At 45.6% G+C, this 20,313-nt stretch overlaps 2 protein-coding genes across 6 annotated transcripts; one reads left to right on the top strand and one right to left on the bottom strand.

Annotated features, from left to right (window-relative positions):
- Window positions 1-395: 395 nt before the first annotated feature.
- LOC133417790 (gastrula zinc finger protein XlCGF57.1-like) lies at window positions 396-5,150 on the bottom strand. Its single transcript, XM_061705898.1, has 2 exons — window positions 4,677-5,150; window positions 396-2,080 (listed from the first exon to the last, which is right to left on the bottom strand). Exons 1-2 carry the CDS (start codon window positions 4,705-4,707, stop codon window positions 663-665), a joined length of 1,449 nt encoding a protein of 482 aa, XP_061561882.1. The 5' UTR covers window positions 4,708-5,150; the 3' UTR covers window positions 396-662.
- Window positions 5,151-6,316: 1,166 nt separating this feature from the next.
- On the top strand, window positions 6,317-15,085 carry LOC133417788 (gastrula zinc finger protein XlCGF26.1-like). Of its 5 annotated transcripts, none has more exons than XM_061705893.1 (2): window positions 6,317-6,843; window positions 12,495-15,085. In XM_061705893.1, exons 1-2 carry the CDS (start codon window positions 6,741-6,743, stop codon window positions 14,177-14,179), a joined length of 1,788 nt encoding a protein of 595 aa, XP_061561877.1. In that variant the 5' UTR covers window positions 6,317-6,740; the 3' UTR covers window positions 14,180-15,085. The 5 variants fall into 5 exon arrangements, 4 of the variants coding, with proteins under 4 accessions (XP_061561877.1, XP_061561880.1, XP_061561878.1 ...); XM_061705896.1 differs by having other exon boundaries at window positions 6,476-6,510; XR_009770401.1 differs by lacking the exon at window positions 12,495-15,085 and adding an exon at window positions 8,918-9,001 and having other exon boundaries at window positions 6,826-6,843.
- The last annotated feature ends 5,228 nt before the right edge of the window (window positions 15,086-20,313 follow it).

Genomic DNA, 20,313 nt, shown 5'->3' with positions numbered 1-20,313 from the left:
GGTCTGAAGACCAAGACCAAGACCGGTCTCAAGTGTTACAGCACAAATGTTCAGGTTGTGACACATCTGCATTCAACGGAAAATGTAAGAAGTCAGCTTTGGCGGGCCCGGCAAGCCTACGGAGATGCAACAGAAACTTCCGTCAATCCGGCAAAGCATCCATCCCAGCTACGAAGTGTCGACTGTCAGCACCTCCGGAAGCTTGAGAGATTGATGAGATTGATTGCTTTGTGAAAAACCCACTCCTTTGAACTCTATCAACCAAAAAGGAAAGCGAGGCTCGTCAGGAATCTGGGCAACCAGAATCCTAGGGTAAAATGCAATAACTGACCCAAAGGGAACATCATGGGGAATAAAATTCCACGTTTAAGTTTGAAAAGTACTTTATTCAGGATTTGTATTCAAACTTTTTCGCCTTTCCACTAAACGTTAGTTGAAGTAAGTTTTTTTTCACCCTACTTCAATCAATCGTTCTCTTATTCGAAATGGACATAACAATCATTGGACAAACCGCATGCAAGTATTTTGGCACCAGTGCTAATTGTCAAAATCTATCCACAGGAGGCTTTTAGAAGACACAAAGGCGACAAGTAGATCAAATAAAAGATGCGAGATATAATATACGAATGGCCACTTTTGTATGATGAAATTCACTTTTAATATTAAACATTCACATATTCATTTAAAGCTTCTTGATCGTCGCTCATCTCACCGGCACACTTGTGCGTCTTGGGCCGAACCTTACGGGAAAATCTTTGACCGCAAGCTGAGCACGCAAAAGGCTTCTGTTCAGTGTGCGATTTTGTGTGTGTTGTCAAGGTTCCCTTTTTAGAGAATCTTTTACCACAAACTGAGCAGGCAAAAGGTTTCTCACCAGTGTGCGTTCGAGTGTGTATTTTCAAATAACCCTTTGTAGTAAATCTTTGACCGCAAACTGAGCAGGCGAAAGGTTTCTCACCGGTGTGTTTTCTTATATGTACTTTCAAATACCCCTTCATGGTAAATCTTTGCCCACAAACTGAGCAAGCAAAAGGTTTCTCACCGGTGTGAGTTCCTTTGTGGCGTCTTAAGTTCCTCTTTTCAGAGAATCTTGCGCCGCAAACCGAGCAGGCAAAAGGTTTCTCTCCGGTGTGTGTTCTCGTGTGTATTTCTAAGCTGGACTTTCGGGAGAATCTCTGACCACAATCTGAGCAGACAAAATATTTCTCTCCAGTGTGTGTTCTTGTGTGTATTTTTAAGCTTCCCTCTTGAGTGAATCTTTGACCGCAATCTGCGCAGACAAAAGGTTTCTCACCGGTGTGGATTCTTGTGTGTCTTTTTAAGCTTCCCTCTTGAGTGAATCTTTGACTACAAACGGAGCAGAAAAAAGGTTTCTCACCAGTGTGTGTTCTTGTGTGTCTTTTTAAATGTCCCTCTTGAGCAAATGTTTGACCACAATCCAAGCAGGCAAAAGGTTTCTCACCAGTGTGTGTTCTTGTGTGTATTTTTAAGTCCCCCTTTCGAGTGAACATTTGACCGCAAACGGAGCAATCAAACGGTTTCTCGCCAGTGTGTTTTCTTGTGTGTATTTTTAAGTAGCCCTTGTCAGCGTATCGTTTACCACAATCTGAGCAGGCAAAAGGTTTCTCTCCAGTGTGGCTCATCACATGCCTTTTCAAAATAGACTTGTAGCCAAACGTTTTCCCGCACTGAGAACATTTCCAGCGTTTGTCTCCAATGTGACCTTTAGACACTTCATCATCATCATCATCATCATCATCATCATCATCATCATCAGTGTGAGGAGTGTGTGACATGTCATCACTATCTGATATTGGAGCTAAGAGGCCATCTGTTTGTGATTCGTCACAGTGGTCTCCATCAGCTTCAGTTGTCATATGTTGACTAGAGCTCCAAGTGCTAGAAGGCTCCGCCCTTCTGCTCTCCTCACTTGGACCTTCATCTTCAGTCTTCAAAGGGACAGTAGTTGATGGCAACTTAGTGATATCCCCCTCCTCTTTGATGAGGCAGTGCTCTTCCTCTTTTTTAATGTGGGGGTGCTCTGGCCTCTGCTGGTCAGGACGGAGATCTTCACTGATGTCTGCAAGACAAGAAAATGGTCTAGTCAAATCAATTCTTACGTGACGTTTAAGGACCCCTCTAATGCCGTTAACATCCACACTTATTCAGCCTTTTAAAACGACGGGGATCACACCGCAGCGTATGTGTACTTTAAATTAGCGTAACTCCTCGCTACTTCGTGCAATGATAATCATTCAAACTGCCCCTGAAAGCTGCGAGACTAATAAATATATCTATTATTATGGTGCTAAAAGAGTTAAAAAGCAGGAGGAAACATTTCATTGCCCCATTTTGACACCCATTCGGTCCACAGCGCGAGCCAGCTCGAGCTTTCACCCTACAACCTCAAAAACGTGTGGAACAATCTCGTTGTTGTTGTTTTTCGTGAGGAATTCAAACAAAAACAGGACTGTCGTCCTTAATGTGCAAACAAAAACACGCAACACAGTATGACAGGAACGATGGCGGAAGGACATTTAGAACTTTGCATTCCCAGCAGCTCTGGCTAATTACATTAACAAAATATTGAATCGTTTCTACTCTTAGATTACAAAACAAAATAAATTCCATATGACCAAAGTGTGATCGTACAGTTTTTTTTAATCATTTTCCTAGGAATCCATTTTGACGTTTAATGTATGTGTTATATTACAAAAGCAAGCAAATTTATTTATATAGCGCATTTCACAACTCAATGGGCTTTACATGATTAAAAGCATTTAAAAACAAACATTTAAAATAGAGGGGGGGGGGGGGGAATAAAAGTACAATTAAAACAGCATACAGTGCAAGAAATATTTAAAAGTGGAAATGCTCTCAAAAGTGTGAGAAAAATGAAGAGTTTTGAACATGGACCTCTGTGGATGATGATTGCCGCATTCCTTGGTTTTCATCTGATGGCGAGACAACGGCAGACTCCTCCTCTGAATCCTCCTCATCGTCGGAAAATTGACAATCTGGATCATCGGTAACATTGTCCTCCGTCTGTGAAAGGTCCTCTCTCGCTGAAATATCTTCCTCTGCGTCGCCAACACAGTTCAAAATCTGGGAGCCAGTGTAAAGACTTATATGCTCTGACCTCTTTGTACTGGTCAGAACCCGGGTCGCAGCATTCTGAATGAGCTGCAGCTGTTTAATGCTCTTTTTAGGGAGTCCAGTCAGAGGACCATTACAATAGTCAAGTCCACTTCAGATAAAAGCATGGATGAGCTTCTCCTGGTCTGCTTGACACATGCACTCTTCACTCTGAATATGTTCTTCCGATGGTAGAAGGCAGTTTTAGTAATTGCTTAATGTGCAAAAAAAAATAATAATAATTACAGGTACGATGGTGGAAGGAGATTGATAACTTTGCATCCTTGCACCTCTGGCTGACTATATTGACAAAATAATTTATCTATAAAACAAACTAAATTCCATACTGTAACAGTGTGATCGTACAGTGTTTAAAATAGAACATTCTGATACAAATCCTTTTCCGAGTAATCCATTTTTACAATTATGAACTGGCAGGATAACCGGGGCCCCCCTTCTGGAGCCGGGGCTCGAAGGAGAGCGCCGAGCTAGTGCGTGAGGTTGAGAAGTTCCGACTTGATATAGTCGGGCTCGCCTCCACACATGGCTTGGCCTCTAGTACCAGTCTTCTGGAGAGGGGTTGGAGTCTCTTCCACTCTGGAGTTGCCCACGTAAGAGGCGCCAAGCAGGTGTGCATATAGTCGCCCGCCCGACTCGGCACACGCACGTTGGGGTTCACCCCGGCGGACGAGAGGGTTGCCTCCCTCCGCCTTCTGACTGTCGCCAAACAGTTCAGAGTGCCCGCCCTTTTTGGAGTTGCGAATCTCAGGCGTGAAGCCAATTCGATACATACATACATACAAGGGTTGCGATTCGATAGAAGAAAAAAAAGAACGATTTCTTTAAAAGGTGAAACGATTCGATATGATTCAATTTGGGAGCGATACGATATTACAATGTGATATGGGGAAAAAAAGCTACTTTTATTACTGTTGACGTAGACAATCATCAAGAACCCAATTCTATAAAATTACATTTGAACAGTTTTTTTCCCTAGCATTGTTGCTTTATGGCACTGTAAAAACAAAACAAAAAATGAAATCTCATGTCAATGTATTTATGCTTCGACATGGAATAAAAACATCATACAGCAACATACTTTTTTGTTGGCTGGGATCAGAAATGGGCTTTTTCAAGGTAACTGTGGCAACACTGCCTTGCTAATAATAATCGTAACCATAATCCATTCTCCATTCCGCTTCTCCTCAGTGGGGTCGCGGGCGTGCTGGCGCCCATCCCAGCTATCTTCGGGGCGGGAGGCGGGGCACACCCTGAACCGGTCGCCAGCCAATCGCAGGGCACATACGAACAAACAACCCTTCGCGCTCACTTTCCCACCGACGGGCAATTGAGAGTCTTCGGTCAACCCGGAGAAAAGTCACCCAGGCACGGGGAGAGCATGCAAACTCCACACGGGCGGAAAAGTGAGGCGAACCAGTTGGTCACTGTGCCGCCTTAATGTCATATAGTAACCGAAAATAAACAAACCAATGTTGTTCAAAATGGGGGGGAAGGAAAAAAAAAACAAGAAGTCAACAAACCTGCTGTGCGAAAGCCAATTGGAGTCTGCATCTTGTAAACAGCGTCCAGTACTTGACGTTGTGGCTCGCTCTCTCTTTCTCTCTTTCGTTCGTTCTTTCTTTTGTTAGCGTCCAGCTAGCTAAGGCTAAAGTCAGCGAGGCCGAGAAGCTTCAACCCGACACGGAGATTCAACGAATGAGGTTAAATGCAGCACATTAGTAACGGACGTACTGCGACGAGGATTCAGCACGTTCGGTACATAATTCAGGAGAATTGAGTTTGAGGTGGAGAGAAGAAGAAAAAAGAAAAAATTAAAAAAAAAGTACATCTGCGGCGAACGATGTACGGCCACTGCACTTGGACAAACTTTGTGTCACGAACGCGCGATTTGATCATTTGGAAAAACACCCACGACGGAGTAAATGAGAATAATTTGCGTTCAATTATAAAATTGCTCTTTTGTCTAAGAATTGCAACGCCTGTATTTGCGCCGTGGCGTCGCCGAATGGTCACGTGACGTGCGGGTGGGCGAGAAACTGTCCAGTCGGGCTTGGAAACCGCATTGCATTGTGGTTCGAGGCGGCCATTTTAATCCAGTCGGCTTCTGGGAAGCAGGGGCGGAGCCAGACGGGAGGGCGGGGTAGCACTGGACCCCCTGAAATCGGATTGGACGCGCCAGGTGTCAGCTGATTGTCGAAAGGAACCGTTTGCAGTGCTTTTCGGTTAAGGAATGCAACCAGCAAGGTTATTGTCATCGAATCGTGAGATGCATTTAAAAAAAATGGAGTTTATTTTCTATCTTATGAAAAATAAATGGTAATTGGACTGCACTCATATACAGTGCACCACCCCAGGTCTCCAACAAAAGAGGTCTCACCCAAATCTGATGTGGCATTTCAAAATAAAAGCCTGGTAGTCAACCTGTTTACATAATTGCCTCCAGTTTCTGTCCCGTGACCTTTTCCAATCCCCAAAATGAACCGAAAGTGCCCCAAAATAAACAGGAAGTGACATCGAAGTGCCCCAAAATGGACAGGAAGTGACGTGAGAGCAACACAATGAACAAGAAATGACTCGGAATTGGCCCAAAATGAACAGGAAGTGCCCTAAAATGAACCCAAAGTAAACCAGAAACTGTTCAGCTCATATCTATTCCAAATTTGTTCCAAAATTTCAAAAGAAAATAATAACATTTTGTGTTTCCCTTGTTTCCGCACTTCTTGACCGATTCAAACTGTTCCAACTTTAAACTGTTGGGCTCATTCCACGTCAGTCCATATCACTGCAAAATCTTTTATCCTTTTACACTGCAAATCATTCAAACAATATATCATATAATACCACATTTTGGCTTCCTGTAGAAGAAAACAAGTCTTGCAAGATCACATTTCAGTCCTTGATTACAGCAAAGCGTCGTCGGGGGGGAAAAAAAGATTCCGTTTTGGATAAAATGTGTGGAAAGTGACTGTTTGTAATTGTAGAATGTTGATCCAATTTCTGGTAGGTGACGTATGTAAATATTGTGCAGCACATAACTCAGTTGTCATATCCACCGGTTTGTTTGTTTTTTGTAATCCTGCTCCCCCAAAATGCGTTTTGTCGAATGCGCAGCCCCAATGTACGGCAATCCCACTTGGACAAACCTTCGTTCTAGAACGCGCAGTTAAAAAGCGTCAAATAAGCACTAAAGGGAGCTCCTGTGACTGAGTGCTAGCAAACCCAAAAAAGGTTCAATGTCGTATACACCGTTTTGCGTCTTAGTTTCCTTGTTATATATATTTGGAATATGGTGTTAGTGACATTAAGTTTGTCCAAGTGGCTTTGCCGTCCATCGCCTCCTGCAAATTTACCTCGGTAAGCGTCTTCTAGTTTAGGAAACTAGCACACGCGCTTCGCTAACCAATTCTTCCTCAATTCGTACCCAAAACGCAGAAACCTCGACACGTTGCGTCCATCACGACTTTACCGCACTAAAACCTCATTCACTGAGGCTTCGTGTCCTGTCGAACGCGTCTCGGGGGCACGTTCGAGCGCCTTGGCCTTCGTGTAGCTTAGCTTGCTAGCGAAGAGACGCGTTTGTGAAAATGTCTGCGAGAAGGACAGCGGAACTTTGGGGACCAAAACCACGACGAAGTCAACATCTGGACGCCGTTTGCACGAAGCCTCGAGTTGGGTCGAGCTCAGCAGGTTTGTTTACTTTTTAAAAACGGATGTAAGTGCATCCACTCGTCGCTTTTGTCAAAATAGGTTTGTTGACGTTTTCCATCCCCGTGCAGATGACACGATGGCGAAAGACGTAAAAGGTGATTTGGGCGAGACGTCACCTTTTGTAAACAAACAATAGATTTCAATGCACAGAGATAGCCGCGGCTAATAGTGCCGATGTTGCGAAAATGGTAAATGTACCTTCAAAATGGAGGATATCATCAGATAAGGAAGTGTTAAACGAATAAAATGAGCAATAGCTTGTAAGAATCAGATAGAGATGAAGGATTTTATGCTGTGTTTTTGTTGTTTGTTTTTTTTTGTTTGTTTTTTTAGCTTGAGAACAAGTGCATCGCCGGAATTGCTTCAAACTCCACAAAAAGCACGAATAATAACAGTGAATCATGGACATACAGTTTTCCATCGCGGACAAACACTACGAACGTGTGATTTCCGACGCCGAAATCGAGGAACGCTTTCCTCTTTGTCAGAACCATAGAAAACTTCGCCAAATTGAACCATTCAAAAGCGAGGTTGTTGTCATATACTGCCGTGCAGTTCCATCATAGTGGCCCGGAGGGCGCGTTGCGTCCTCTCTCGCTCCCCCTCCCTGTTTTCAGCACCTGTCGCCAATCAGCCTCATCACCACCATTATTTAAGCCTGCCTGTTCCAGGAACTCCTCGCCGAATCCTTGGCAGCTACTTCCAGCGGTACGACGGCCCACTAATGTCAAGTAAGCTACGCCGTTCCTCGCTTCCCTTTTTGACTCCCGTGTCTCTCCTTGTTTCCAGTATTTCCCCCGTGCTCGTGATCCTCATCATTCTTGCCGCCGAGCCAGCCGCCTGTCCTCTCCACCGCCCGCCGCCTGTCCACGGACATTGGCGGGTGAATGCGGGTGGGACGACTCGACACTGAGAGGGATTTCTTTTCAAATGGCCTCTCCGAGCTCGCGGTCCGGGACGAGCCCCCCTCTCTCTCTCTCTCGAGGATCTCATCGCCCTTTCAATCCGTCTGGATAACAGAATGCGAGAGGGGGGGTTCGCTTGCGCCAAAACCCACCCACCTTCATTGTCATTCCCACTGTCTGCTCTCTGCTGTTACGCCCTCTGAAGTCCCACCACCTTCTGCCGCCCCAGTGGACCTCTCACTAATTCCGCAAGAATATCATGACCTCTCCCCAGTATTCAGCAAGAACTTGGCTGTACTCCCTGCCCGCCCGTACGTTTGTGCCATTGACCTCTTGCCAGGAGCTCCATTTCCCACCGGCCGACGCTATAACCTCTCCCGTCCCGAGAAGAAAGCTATGGAGGATTACATCCGCGAGCCCTTGGCTGCTGGACCCGTACGCCTCTCCTCGTCTCCGGTCGGAGCTGGATTCTTCTTTACGGAGAAAAAAAAGACACCACCCTCCACCCATGCATTTGACTACAGACGACTCAATGACGTCACCGTGAAGAATAAATCTCCGCTTCCCCTCTTTGACGCCCAGATGCTTACCAAATTGGACCTCCGTAACGCCTACCACCTCATCCGTATCCGAGAGGGGGACGAATGGAAGACCGCCTTCAATACCCATCTCGGACATTTCGAGTACCTGGTCATGCCGTTCGGATTAACCAACGCTCCCGCAGTTTTCCAAACATTCATTCATGACGTCCTCCGCGACATGTTGAACCGGTTCGTGTTCGTATACCTCGACGATATCCTCATTTTCTCCCGCTCCCCCGAAGAACACCACGTCCGTGTACGCCAAGTCCTCCAGCACCTCCTCGAGAACAGTCTATACATGCGAAGAAATGCGAGTTCCACCTCTCCTCAGTGCATTTCCTCGGTTACATCATTGCGAAAGGACCCCGCCAAGATACAAGCCATCCCCACAACCCGGAAAGACCTCCACCGCTTCCTCCGTTTTGCCAACTTCTACCGTCGATTTATCCGCAACTGCAGCCAGGTCGCGCTTCACATCCACCAGCTCCCCTTGTTTTATACGTATTTAAGATCCGCGGTATACTCAACGATGTTACGTCTGATCGAGGTCCCCGGTTTTCTTCTCAGGTCTGGAAGGAATTCTGGAAAGCGGTGGGCACAGACGCCAGCTTATCCTCGGCGTATCATCCGCAGAGCAACGGCCATACGGAGCGGTCTGACCAATCCCTGGAATCGGATCTCCACTGTGTGGCCGCACGCAACCCCTCCTCATGGAGTACCTTCGTCCCACGGATCGAATACGCTCACAACTCCCTCACCAGCTCCTTTAGTATGTCCCCATTCATGGCTTGCGACGGTTTCCGACCCCCGCTATTCCAAGTACAGGAGCAGGCGGTGGCAGTTCCAACTGTACGGGATCACCTCCAGCGAGTCCAGGCGGTGTGGAAGGAAGTCCAGGCGCCCGAATACAAGGTGGGTCAATCTGTCTGGCTGCCTTCACACGACCTCCCACTTCAGACAGAGTCCCGTAAGCTCACTCCCTGTTTCATCATCGGTCCCACTTCCGTCCAGTTGAAGCCTCCACAGTCGTTGAAGGTTCATCCCGCAGTCCACGTCTCTTTGCTGAAGCCCGTCTACTCCCCACACGCGACAGGATTTCCTAACAACTTGATCTGAAAAGAACAAGTATTACCTCGCGTGCAACAATGAGAACGTGTGATTTCGGCGGACTGCCACTGGATTCACATACCCGATTGCCGACACAGAAAAATGGAAACAAAAAGGCGGCTGTATTTCTGTATTTATTAACATTGCGACGAAAAGTCAGTAGTTGTCGCTATTGTATCTATAACAATGCTAAACCGTTGCACTGTTTAAGGCTGCTCGAAATGGTCGACCAGAGACAAGAAATCCTTGTTTTGTGATCCATCCCTTCTCAATACCGCTCGTCCGTTGTGCACGGCCGACCTCTTCTGCGGATCCCGGACGGGCCTGCCGCCTCTGGGACGCCCCTCTGCGCTCCGGCCGAATCCAGCCATGAGTCTTTTTGGGAATGTTGCAACAAGTTTTTCACACCTGGATTCGGGGGTCCTCTGCCATTCCTCCTTGCAGACCCTCTCCGGTTCTGCCAGGCTGGATGGTGAACGTTGGTGGGCAGCCATTTTCAATTCTTTCCAGAGATGCTCAATTGGGTTTAAATCAGGGCTCTGGCTGGGCCATTCGAGAACAATCACGGAGATGTTCCGAAGCCACTCCTTCGGTATTTTAACTGTGCGCTTCGGGTCATTGTCTTTTTTGAAGGTGAACCTTCGGCCCAGTCTGCGGTTCTGAGCACTCCGGAGAAGGTTTTCGTCCAGGATATCCCCGTATTTGGCCGCATTCATCTTTCCTTCGATTGCCACCGGTCGTCCCGTCCGTGCAGCTGAAAAACACCCCCGCCGCATGATGCTGCCACCACCGTGCTTCACTCTTGGGACTGTGTTGGACACGTGATGAGCAGTGCCTGGTTTTCTCCACACATGCCGCTAAGAATTAAGGCCAACAATTTCTATCTTGGTCTCATCAGAGCAGAGAATCTTATTCCTCACCATCTTGGAGTCCTTCAGGTGTTTTTTTTTTTTTTTTTTTTAAGCAAACTCCATGCGGGCTTTCATGCGATGGTTGGCTTTCTCGAACTTTCTCCCATCTCCCGACTGGCTCTCTGGAGCTCAGCCACAAGTGATCTTTGGGTTCTTCTTGACCTCTCTCACCAAGGCTATTCTCCCCCGTTTGCTCTCGGAAGGGTTCTGGTCGTCCCAAACGTATTCCATTTAAGCATTATGGCGGCCACTGTGCTTTTAGGAACCTTAAGTGCAGCAGAATTTTTTTGTAACCTCAGCCAAATCTGTGCCTTGCCACCATTCTGTCTCTGAGCTCTTCAGGCAGTTCCCTTTGACCTCATGATTCTCATTTGCTCTGACATGCACTGCGAGCTGTAAGGTCTTACATAGACAGGTGTGTGGCGTTCCTCATCCAGTCCAATCAGTATCATCAAACACAGCTGGACTCCACTGAAGGTGTAGAACCATCTCAAGGACGGTCAGAAGAATCGGACAGCACCCGAGTTCAAAATGAGTGTCACAGCAAAGGGTCTGAATGCTTATGGCTGTGTGATATTTCAGTTTTTCCCTTTTAATAAATCCTCAAAAATCTCAACAATTAAGTTTTCTTTCTGTCAAAATGGGGTGCTGTGTGTACCCTCATGAGGGGGAAAAAATGAACTTAAATGATTTTAAACAAATGGCTGCAATATAACAAAGAGTGAAACTTTTAAGGGGGTCTGAAAACTTTCCGTACCCACTGTATTCTAGCGACGATTGTCATGCATTACTCAACGACTGTAGATCAGTTGGCCCTTAGGGTGGTCTGTCTCCGGAGCAAAGGAGGCAGGTTTAGTTGAAGAAGATGATGCAGAAAGAAAAGTTGTACCGTTGGGGCGCGCTCGTAACTTTTCCTGCCGCTTTGAACTTGTGGCGGGCCCCGCTCTTGCGCTCAACTGCAGGCGCGACTAGTGCCAGTAGTTGCTTACTAAGGCTCCGCCGACAGATCGAGGCTGGGGAAACGATCGAAGACGCGTGGCCAGCTTCTTCGATCGTGGTGATAAAGGACAGGGGAGGGGGAGGGGCTGGCCGGAGCCGCCCCGTAGCTGGAGAGCCGTTAGCCGGGATGAAGAAGAGCATAGAAGCAAGCCACAAAAGAGCGAGGAGGCAGAAGTCGAAGGGTTAAATACCAAGGGGGCAGGTCTAAGGGACGGGGAAATTGGAAAAGACCACACCCATCGGCTTGAATTTTATCTACACTTTGGCTCATAAAAGTGGATGTCAAAATCATGTTCATCTAAAATACTCCCAACTTTGTACACTTCCCACACTTAGGAAAAGAAACATAACAAACGATTGTTATAACTCCGGCGCTAACTAGTGTTCTTGGCCCAATCAGTTTTACGGGTTGATATCAAATGTAACTGCACATTCAGGAGGAGCAAATCCAGAAGGCAACCCGTCAAAATAGAATTACACATGCATCATGGTAACACATTTACCGTTGACGCTGACACCCTGACACGGTTGCAGTTCTTACCGATATATTTTTAACAAACTAGGCTTGCTCCAATATAAGGGAACATGCTGGCTAGTAGCTACATTAGCTGTGAGATCACTTCCTCCCTTTTGCCTGGAGGAGGGTCCGTGTTATGTCACATTCTCACTAGCTTTGCACACGGAATGACGTACAAATGGCAGTTTACGATGCTAATAGAGTAATAGAAATACCAATAGATTTAAGTAACGTCCCTCTGATGAAGAGGATATAGACATTTACAATGTAACAGGAAATCTTGACCTCCTGACTTTACCTCCCCCTTAATTGACAGGTGAAGGGGCTTATCTCCAGCGCCTTCGCCGGACACGCCCACACAGTCCTGCAGCTCAAGGGCAAACCTTATTTTTCATGATTTTAGAGTCTTATTTTAAACACTTTTTTTTTTTTTTTTTTAATTGATCCCAATTTATTTGACAGGCTTTTTAAAAGCACTGTGAAGTGTCACATTCTATTTATTCGTAGTACCATTAAATATAAATATAGACAATACTTCACAAAATTGAAGTCACAACATGAGAACTGATTTGGCCAAACCATGAGTTTTTTATCTTCTTGTGTCTTGCAGATGACAGTGACTATCTTTGTCCTGAGCAGCAGCAGCAAGATCCCCCTCACATTAAAGAGGAAGCAAAGGATGAAGTTCATCACATTAAAGAGGGAGAGGAGCTGCAGTCCCTTTACATTAAAACAGAGGAGGCGGAGAAGGCTATCACCAGGTTGCCATCGACTGTTGTCCTTTTGAAGAGTGAAGATGAAGATGAGCCAAGTGAGGAGAACAGAAGGGCGCTGCCTCCAAGCAACAGCAGCTGCTCAAGTCAGCACATGACAACAGAAGGTGATGGAGACCACTGTGGAGGATCACGAGCAGATTGCCTCTTAGCTCCAGCATCAAGCAGTGATGGCACAACGTCACACTCTTCTGACTATAATGATGATGAGGAACAGTCTGAAGGTCATAAGGCAGATCACACCGACAATAAAGACTGCAAATGTTCTCAGTGTGGGAAAGCTTTTGCTTATAAGAGCATTTTGAGACGACACGTGAGAACACACACTGGAGAGAAGCCTTTTTCCTGCTCAGTTTGTGGTCACAAATTCTCTGCAAGGCTAAACTTAAGAATACACACAAGAACACACACCGGTGAAAGACCTTTCGCCTGCTCAATTTGTGGTCAAACATTCTCTGTGAATGGACACTTAAAAAGACACACAAGAACACATACTGGGGAGAAACCTTTTGCCTGCTTTGTTTGTGGTACAAGATTCTCTCGAAAGGAACATTTGGCATCACACACAAGAACACACACCGGAGAGAAACCCTTTGCCTGCTCTGTTTGTGGTCAAACATTCACTAAGAATGGAAGCTTAAAAAGGCACACAAGAATGCATACTGGTGAGAAACCTTTCTCCTGCTCAGTTTGTGGGCAAACATTCTACGATAATGGGCTCTTAAAAACACACACAAGAACACACACTGGGGAGAAACCTTTTTCCTGCTCAATTTGTGGTCAAGCATTCTCTCAGAATGGACTCTTAAGAAGACACACAAGAAAACATACTGGGGAGAAACCTTTTTCCTGCTCAATTTGCGGTAAAGGATTCTCTGGAAAGAGAGAGTTAAAAATACACACAAGGAACCACACTGGAGACAAACCATTTGTCTGCTCAGTTTGTGGCCAGGGATTCGCTCAGAATGGACACTTAAAAGCACACACCAGAAAACATACTGGCGAAAAACCCTTTTCCTGCTCAGTTTGCGGTCAAACATTCTCCGAGAATGCAATCTTAAGAAGACATAAAAGAACACACACTGGGGAGAAACCTTTCACCTGCTCAGTTTGTGGCCAACGATTCAGCCAGAAAGGAAGCTTAAAAATTCACACAAGAATTCACACTGGAGAGAAACCTTTTGCCTGCTCAGTTTGTGGCAAAAGATTCTCAGTTAATCGAGACCTAAAAATACACACAAGAAACCACACTGGAGAAAAACCTTTTGTCTGCTCAGTTTGTGGCCAAGTATTTACTCATAAGGGACACTTAAAATTACACACAACAAAACACACAGGTGAAAAACCTTTTCCCTGCTCACTCTGTGGCAAGAGATTCTCTTATAAGGGAACCCTAAATAGCCACAGAAGAACACACACTGGGGAGAAACCTTTTTCCTGTTCAGTTTGTGGCCGACGATTCTCTCAGAAGAAATATGTTAAGACACACAAATGTGTTGGTGTGAATAGCAATGACCAATGAAGGTTTCGCCTCTCATCAGAGCAGGCTTCATCAGTTCATGCACCAAAGCTAGATAAGGACAGCTCGAGCCCGATTCCTGTGCAATGTCCAAGACAACCAGAAGAATACAGTTGTGATCGAGTCAATGCTCTTAGAATGAAATGAAAATATTCATCGACATGATGTTTAATTTATTCACTGCCAGCCTTTCCAGTTAACATGGATATTCGACTTCTACATCTGTCAATGGCAGTGAATTAATCTTGAATCTAATGACTTTAAATCTACATTCTTATATGCTATGTACTTTTTTTCAATGTCTCCTGTGGGCAAGTGTTGAGAATTAGCGCTTAGTGCTAAAACATTTGTAGCAATACTTCTGCTTTGTCCAATGTTTTTGTGTTGTGCGTATCAAATAAGCAAACAATAGATTGAAATCGACTGAGGGAAAACGTTTGACTCTGTGGTCAGACGGAAAATTGCCCATGTGATCCTGAATAAAATGGACAGATTTTCTAATGTAATTATCATATTTCTCATCGATGTATTTGTTTTTATTTTGCTTTATTTTTTAATTTACATTTTTTTTTTTACTGTGCTGTCTGTCTCTTGCCATGTCAGCATTGCGAATGTGAATCTGTTCTCAGTTACCTTATTTGGGTAAGTAAAAGGTTAAATAAAAATAAATACATGAAAAAAAAATACTGTACAATTTTTCAAACAGTGTTAGTAGGCTAACTTGTATATCGGGGAAGAGTTGTCAAAGATGATGCCAATGCAGATGACCATAGCAGAAGTCAGAAAGTTACACAACTGGCTGAGTTTCGGCGTTAAAAGGCATTGTGTCCTTCCAGATTTCGGAGCCAACAATATTGAATGGGACGCTCCGACTTGCCACAGTTTGTTGTAAATACAGTACTGTCTATTTCTTGCTGACCAATAAAGTTTTTTTTTTTTTTTTGTCAACGAGCTTGACAAGCAGTCTTCTTCAATATCATCCCAGAAGGGGCCCGGATCCATCCACCACATGTTGGAACCGGCAGACTTCAATGTGCCATGATCCGCAATTTGCCATCTGTCCTGAACTTTGTGTGTATCTCCCCCCCCCCATGGTAGGTTACTAGCTGAAGGAGCTTCCCTCTTAAACGCTGTTTTTTGCCAATCGGGCTTCAGTTGAGCGGGGGCCTGGAATGAGCATGAGGAGCTCTGGCCGTCTCGACCTTGTTTTTGGAATGTGGGACAAAACCGGAGTACCTGGATTAGAACCCGGGTCCTCAGAATTGTAAGGCAGTCGGCTAACCAGTCGTTCGATAACAGTTCAGGCGGCGGCAAATGTCACCGTGGGGCTTGATCGCCGAGCACTCTGGTATAGTTGTGTGTCAACCTGGGAGATGGTGATCATCTGAGTTTGAAACTCAGGCAGGGCTATCGTGTCTTGAGAATTAGGTTCGTTTATCAAGAACTGTATTTTCCACTGTTTCAGGTGTTTATTGTGTTCCGTTCCAAGCACAACCACCCCACCCAATTTCTTCAGCTGGGAACAAAAAAAAAACACGGTGAGACAACGTAATGCCGAGTATGAAGAAAAACAGGGGCTGCCGGCTTGACCACAGTGTGGGACATCTCTTGTTTCCCGTCAGCTTGCCATTATCGAACCCTTTGTCAGACCTAAACCCATATCGTGAGTTAGAACAAGAGCAATGGATGAGACTAAAATATTGTACTGTTTAAAAATTAGAGTAACACCTGTAATAAAGATCTGCAATATAGTGGGACCGCAAAGCAAGAACCATGGTACAGTGTAGGATTACTGTATCTGTATTCCGTGATGATAAATGCTGGGACTCATTGTTCCCGGGTTGGGACTCACTGTTTCCATGACATCTGCATCCCGGGGCTGGTTGGGCGAACTCCGATGCACCCTCGAGGAGCCTGTTGCGGGTGTAGAGCTGGTCCACTGTTCCACGGCCAGGACGAAAAACAGCACTGCTCCTCCTGAATCTGAGATTCGACTTCCTGATGTACAATCCTCTCGAGAACCCTTGAATAGACCTTACCAGGGAGGCTGAGGATTGTGATCCCGTGGAGTTGGAACACACCCTGCGGTCCCCCTTCGTAAAAAGGAGGACCACCACCCCCAATCTGCCAATCCAGAGGCACTGTCCCGATGTCCACACGTTGTTGCAGAGGTGTGTCAACCAGGACTGCCCTACAAAATCCAGAGACTTCAGGAACTACTGGCAGACCCCATCCACCCCTGGGGCCTTTGCACTGAAGAGCTTTTTAACCACCATGGTGACATCAACCCCAGAGAAAGGGGAACCCACCTCAGAGTCCCCAGACTCAGCTATCTCCTGGCAAGGCATGTCGGTAGAACCGAGGGCTCCTCGAAGTTTTTGGCCCATCGACTCACGTCTCGAATTGGAAGTCAGCAGCGCCTCATCCCCACCATTCACAGTGTCGATGGTGCACTGCTTCCCACTCGGATGGTGGACCAAAATTTCCTCGAAGCCGTCGGGAAGTGGTTTTCCATGGCTTCACCGAAATACTCCCGATACTCCCTACTCCCTGTTTTTGCCTCAGCAACCACCAGAGCTGCTTTCCGCTTGGCCTGCCGGTACCCATCAGCTGCCTTCGGAGTCCCACAGGCCTGATAGGACTCCTTCGTCAGCTTGATGGCATCCCTTACCGCTGGTGTCCACCAACGAGTTCTGGGATTGCAGCAATGACAGGCACCAACCACCTTACGGCCACAGCTCCGGTCGGCCGCTTCAACAATGGAGACCACTCGGACTCGCCTGGGACATGGTCAAAATTCTGCCGGAGGTGGGAGTTGAAACTCCTTCTGACAGGGGACTCTGCCATACGTTCCCAGCAGACCCTCAATACGTTAGGGTCTGCTAGGTCGGACTGGCATCTTCCCCCACCATCAGAGCCAACACACCACCAGCTGGTGATCAGGTGACAGCTGTGTCCCTCTTTCACCCAAGTGTCCAAGACATTCGGCCGCAAGTCCGACCACAACCACAAAGTCGATCAATGAATTGAGGCTTAGGGTGTCCTGGTGCCAAGTGCACATTTGAACACCCTTATTTCTGAACATGGCGTTTGTTATGGACAGTCCGTGACATGCACAGAAGTCCAATAACAGAACACCGCTCGGGTTCCAGTCTTGGGGGCCGTTTTTCCAATCACGCCCATCCAGGTCTCAGTCTCATTGCCCATGAGCAGGCGCACTCTACAGCACCCCCTCCAAGGACTCCAAAAAGGGTGGGCACTCTGGTACTTTGGTACATAGGCACAAACAACATTCAGCACCTGTCCCTCCACCCAACGGTAAAGGGAGGATACCCTTTTGTCGACTAGGGTGAACCCCAACGTACAGGCTGGTAGGCAATCAGTATGCCCACAGTATGCTTGACGTCTCTCACTGCGGGCAACTCCAAAGTGGAAGAGAGTCCAACCCCTCTCAAGAAGACTGGTAGAGCATGATGTGACAGCGCAATTTCCGAAGACGAAAAACATGGCGGCGCCCCTTGCATTGTCTTGGGGGGGGGGGGAAATACAGCTACGACAAGATAACATTTCTCTTTTCACTCTTTTCTGTTTCAACTGCGGACGGTCACTTCGTTCTTTTCTCTCTTTTTTTCCATTTCTCTTTTCCATCGCCAGCTCTGTGATATTATATAATACTGCTCTTCGATCCAACATGATGTCAACCTTAGCGGAACTACAAACTCTTAGACTAGACTATAGAATCATGAAAGAAACTACGCTGGACATTCAATCGCGAAGCGTGCGTGACCATCTCATTTTCTCGGGCATTCCAGAAAATGGTCCCGAAGGAGCAGATCAAAAAGTTTATGATGTCTGCGCTCAAGATACAGCAAGATCAAGTCGACAAGATTACTTTTCACCGTGTCCACCGATTGGGAGGCCTTCGTCCAGGAAACCGACCACGTCCCATCATTCCAAAGTTTGAACACTTTCAGCAAAAAGTGTTTCTAAAATCCAAAGATTGTGAGCGCAAAGGGGACTTCGTTTGGAATGAACGACCAGTTCCCCGAGGAAATTAACGAAAGGCATAACATTTTGTACCCGTTGATGAAGGATTACCGCGACAAAGGCAAACAAAGCGCGGTTAGTTGTCGACACGCTATATGTCGACGGCCAACTGTTTCATGATGCCAACGTCACGCCCTGGCACTTCTAGAGAAGTACTTCTTTTGATCTGTTGTCGTTATGAATTGTCCAAAGTTTATTGTATTTTGTTTCATTCTTTCCACTTTTGCTTTGATCAACAAAAACAGAATCACCCATGCCACCAGCATGAATCCTCACTCCTATCTCTCTGCTGTCCTGCTCTGCTTGTTTCCACACACACTAAACGCACAAATCGCTCAAAACTCTTCTTGCGCACCACAAACCACCACCACACACTATATTATCCCCTTGTCACTGTTTGTTCAATGTTTGCTCGCTGCCCTTCTATCTACCCTGGCTTTGCTGTACCTAAATATAGCATCTTTGTCACCCTCTCTAAATTACATTCGTCAACACAATACCCAAATATCTCCCAAAAACTGTCAGGAAAAACAACGACATAGAATGCATAGTACCAAATTACAATTATGATACACACACCCATTATATGTCACACTTAACATTCCTGTCTTGGAATGTCAATGGCCTTCGATCACAGGCAAAGAGAATTACGACTATGGATTTTACCACTAAACCTCCACTAAACTAGACCTCCTCCCCATAAAAGACTACTTTTCGCAATAAATAGTACAGTAGCAGATCCAGAAGGCCGATATATAATTATACAGGCTACAACAATTAACAAACTTTACACAATTGTCAATGTATATGCTCCAAATAAAGATGATCCAGCCTTTTTTCACACGCTCTTTTCACACTTGTTCAACTTGTCTGCCAATTCTATGATCAACTCCCAATTATTATGGGAGGTGATTTTAACCTTTTGACCTAAATCCCCTAATAGAGCGCTCAAATCTCAAAAATAGCCATCAGCCACAATGCCCCAATATATGAGAGCAGAATATGGATGACTTCGTTCTCGTTGAGATATGGAGGCTGAAAAAGAGAATACACATTTTTCTCATCAGTTCACCGCTCTTTCTTCGAGAATAGATTTCTTTCTTCCAAACAATTCGGCAACTCAAAGAATTACTCCCAAAATACATCGAATCATCATCAGCGACCACGCAACAATTTCTCTCAATCTAAAAGTTGAAACAAATTTGGGACCCCCACCACCAACATGGCGCTTCAACACGTCCCTATTGAAGGACCAAGATTTTGATTCTTTCGTGAGGACGCAAGGGGACGGGTTTTTGAAATTCAACAGCTCCCCAATCATATCCCCATCTTTGTTGTGAGAAACCCGGGAAAGCTGTTTTGAGAGGTCGAATCATATCATATTCTTCGTACAAGAAAAAACAAGAACAAAAATTGGAGAAAAAAAATGGAGGAAAAAAATTAGACACCTCACAGAAGAATATGCAATTAATCTGACAGATACGCTTAGAAACCAACTTCAAAAGGCAAAACATCAATTAGACGTTATCTTATCAAAAATAACAGATTTTCTACAGCAACAGTTAAGATACACTAACTTTGAGTTCAATAATGAATTGGGAAAATCCCTTGCAAACCAACTTCAGCGCAATAAAGAAAAGTCATTAATTACAGCCATTCAAGATTCAAATGGCAACTGTACACAGTCACCGCTAGAAATAAATGTAATTGTTTACAATTTTTATAGCATCTTATACGCATCTTCGAACAACCCAGATCAAAAAGAAATTGAAACTTTTTATTAAAGATCTCAACATCCAGCCATCCATTTTCTGTACCGCTTTATCCTCACTAGGGTCGCGGGCGTGCCGGATCCCAGCCGTCTTCAGGCGAGAGGCGGGGTACACCCTGGACTGGTCGCCAGCCAATTGCAGGGCACATAGAAACAAACAATCATTCGCGCACACATTCACACTTAAGGGCAATTTAGACATCCCTCAATTCAATAAACAAATTAAAGACAGCCTTGATGTTCCTTTAACCATCACAGAATTACATAACGGATTGAACAATATGCAATCAGGACGGGCGCCTGGCCCGGACGGAATCCC

This window comes from Phycodurus eques, chromosome 19 (genome assembly GCF_024500275.1).
Source record: "Phycodurus eques isolate BA_2022a chromosome 19, UOR_Pequ_1.1, whole genome shotgun sequence".
Taxonomy (NCBI): Eukaryota; Metazoa; Chordata; class Actinopteri; order Syngnathiformes; family Syngnathidae; genus Phycodurus; species Phycodurus eques.
This window is presented reverse-complemented; position numbering and strand designations above follow the sequence as displayed.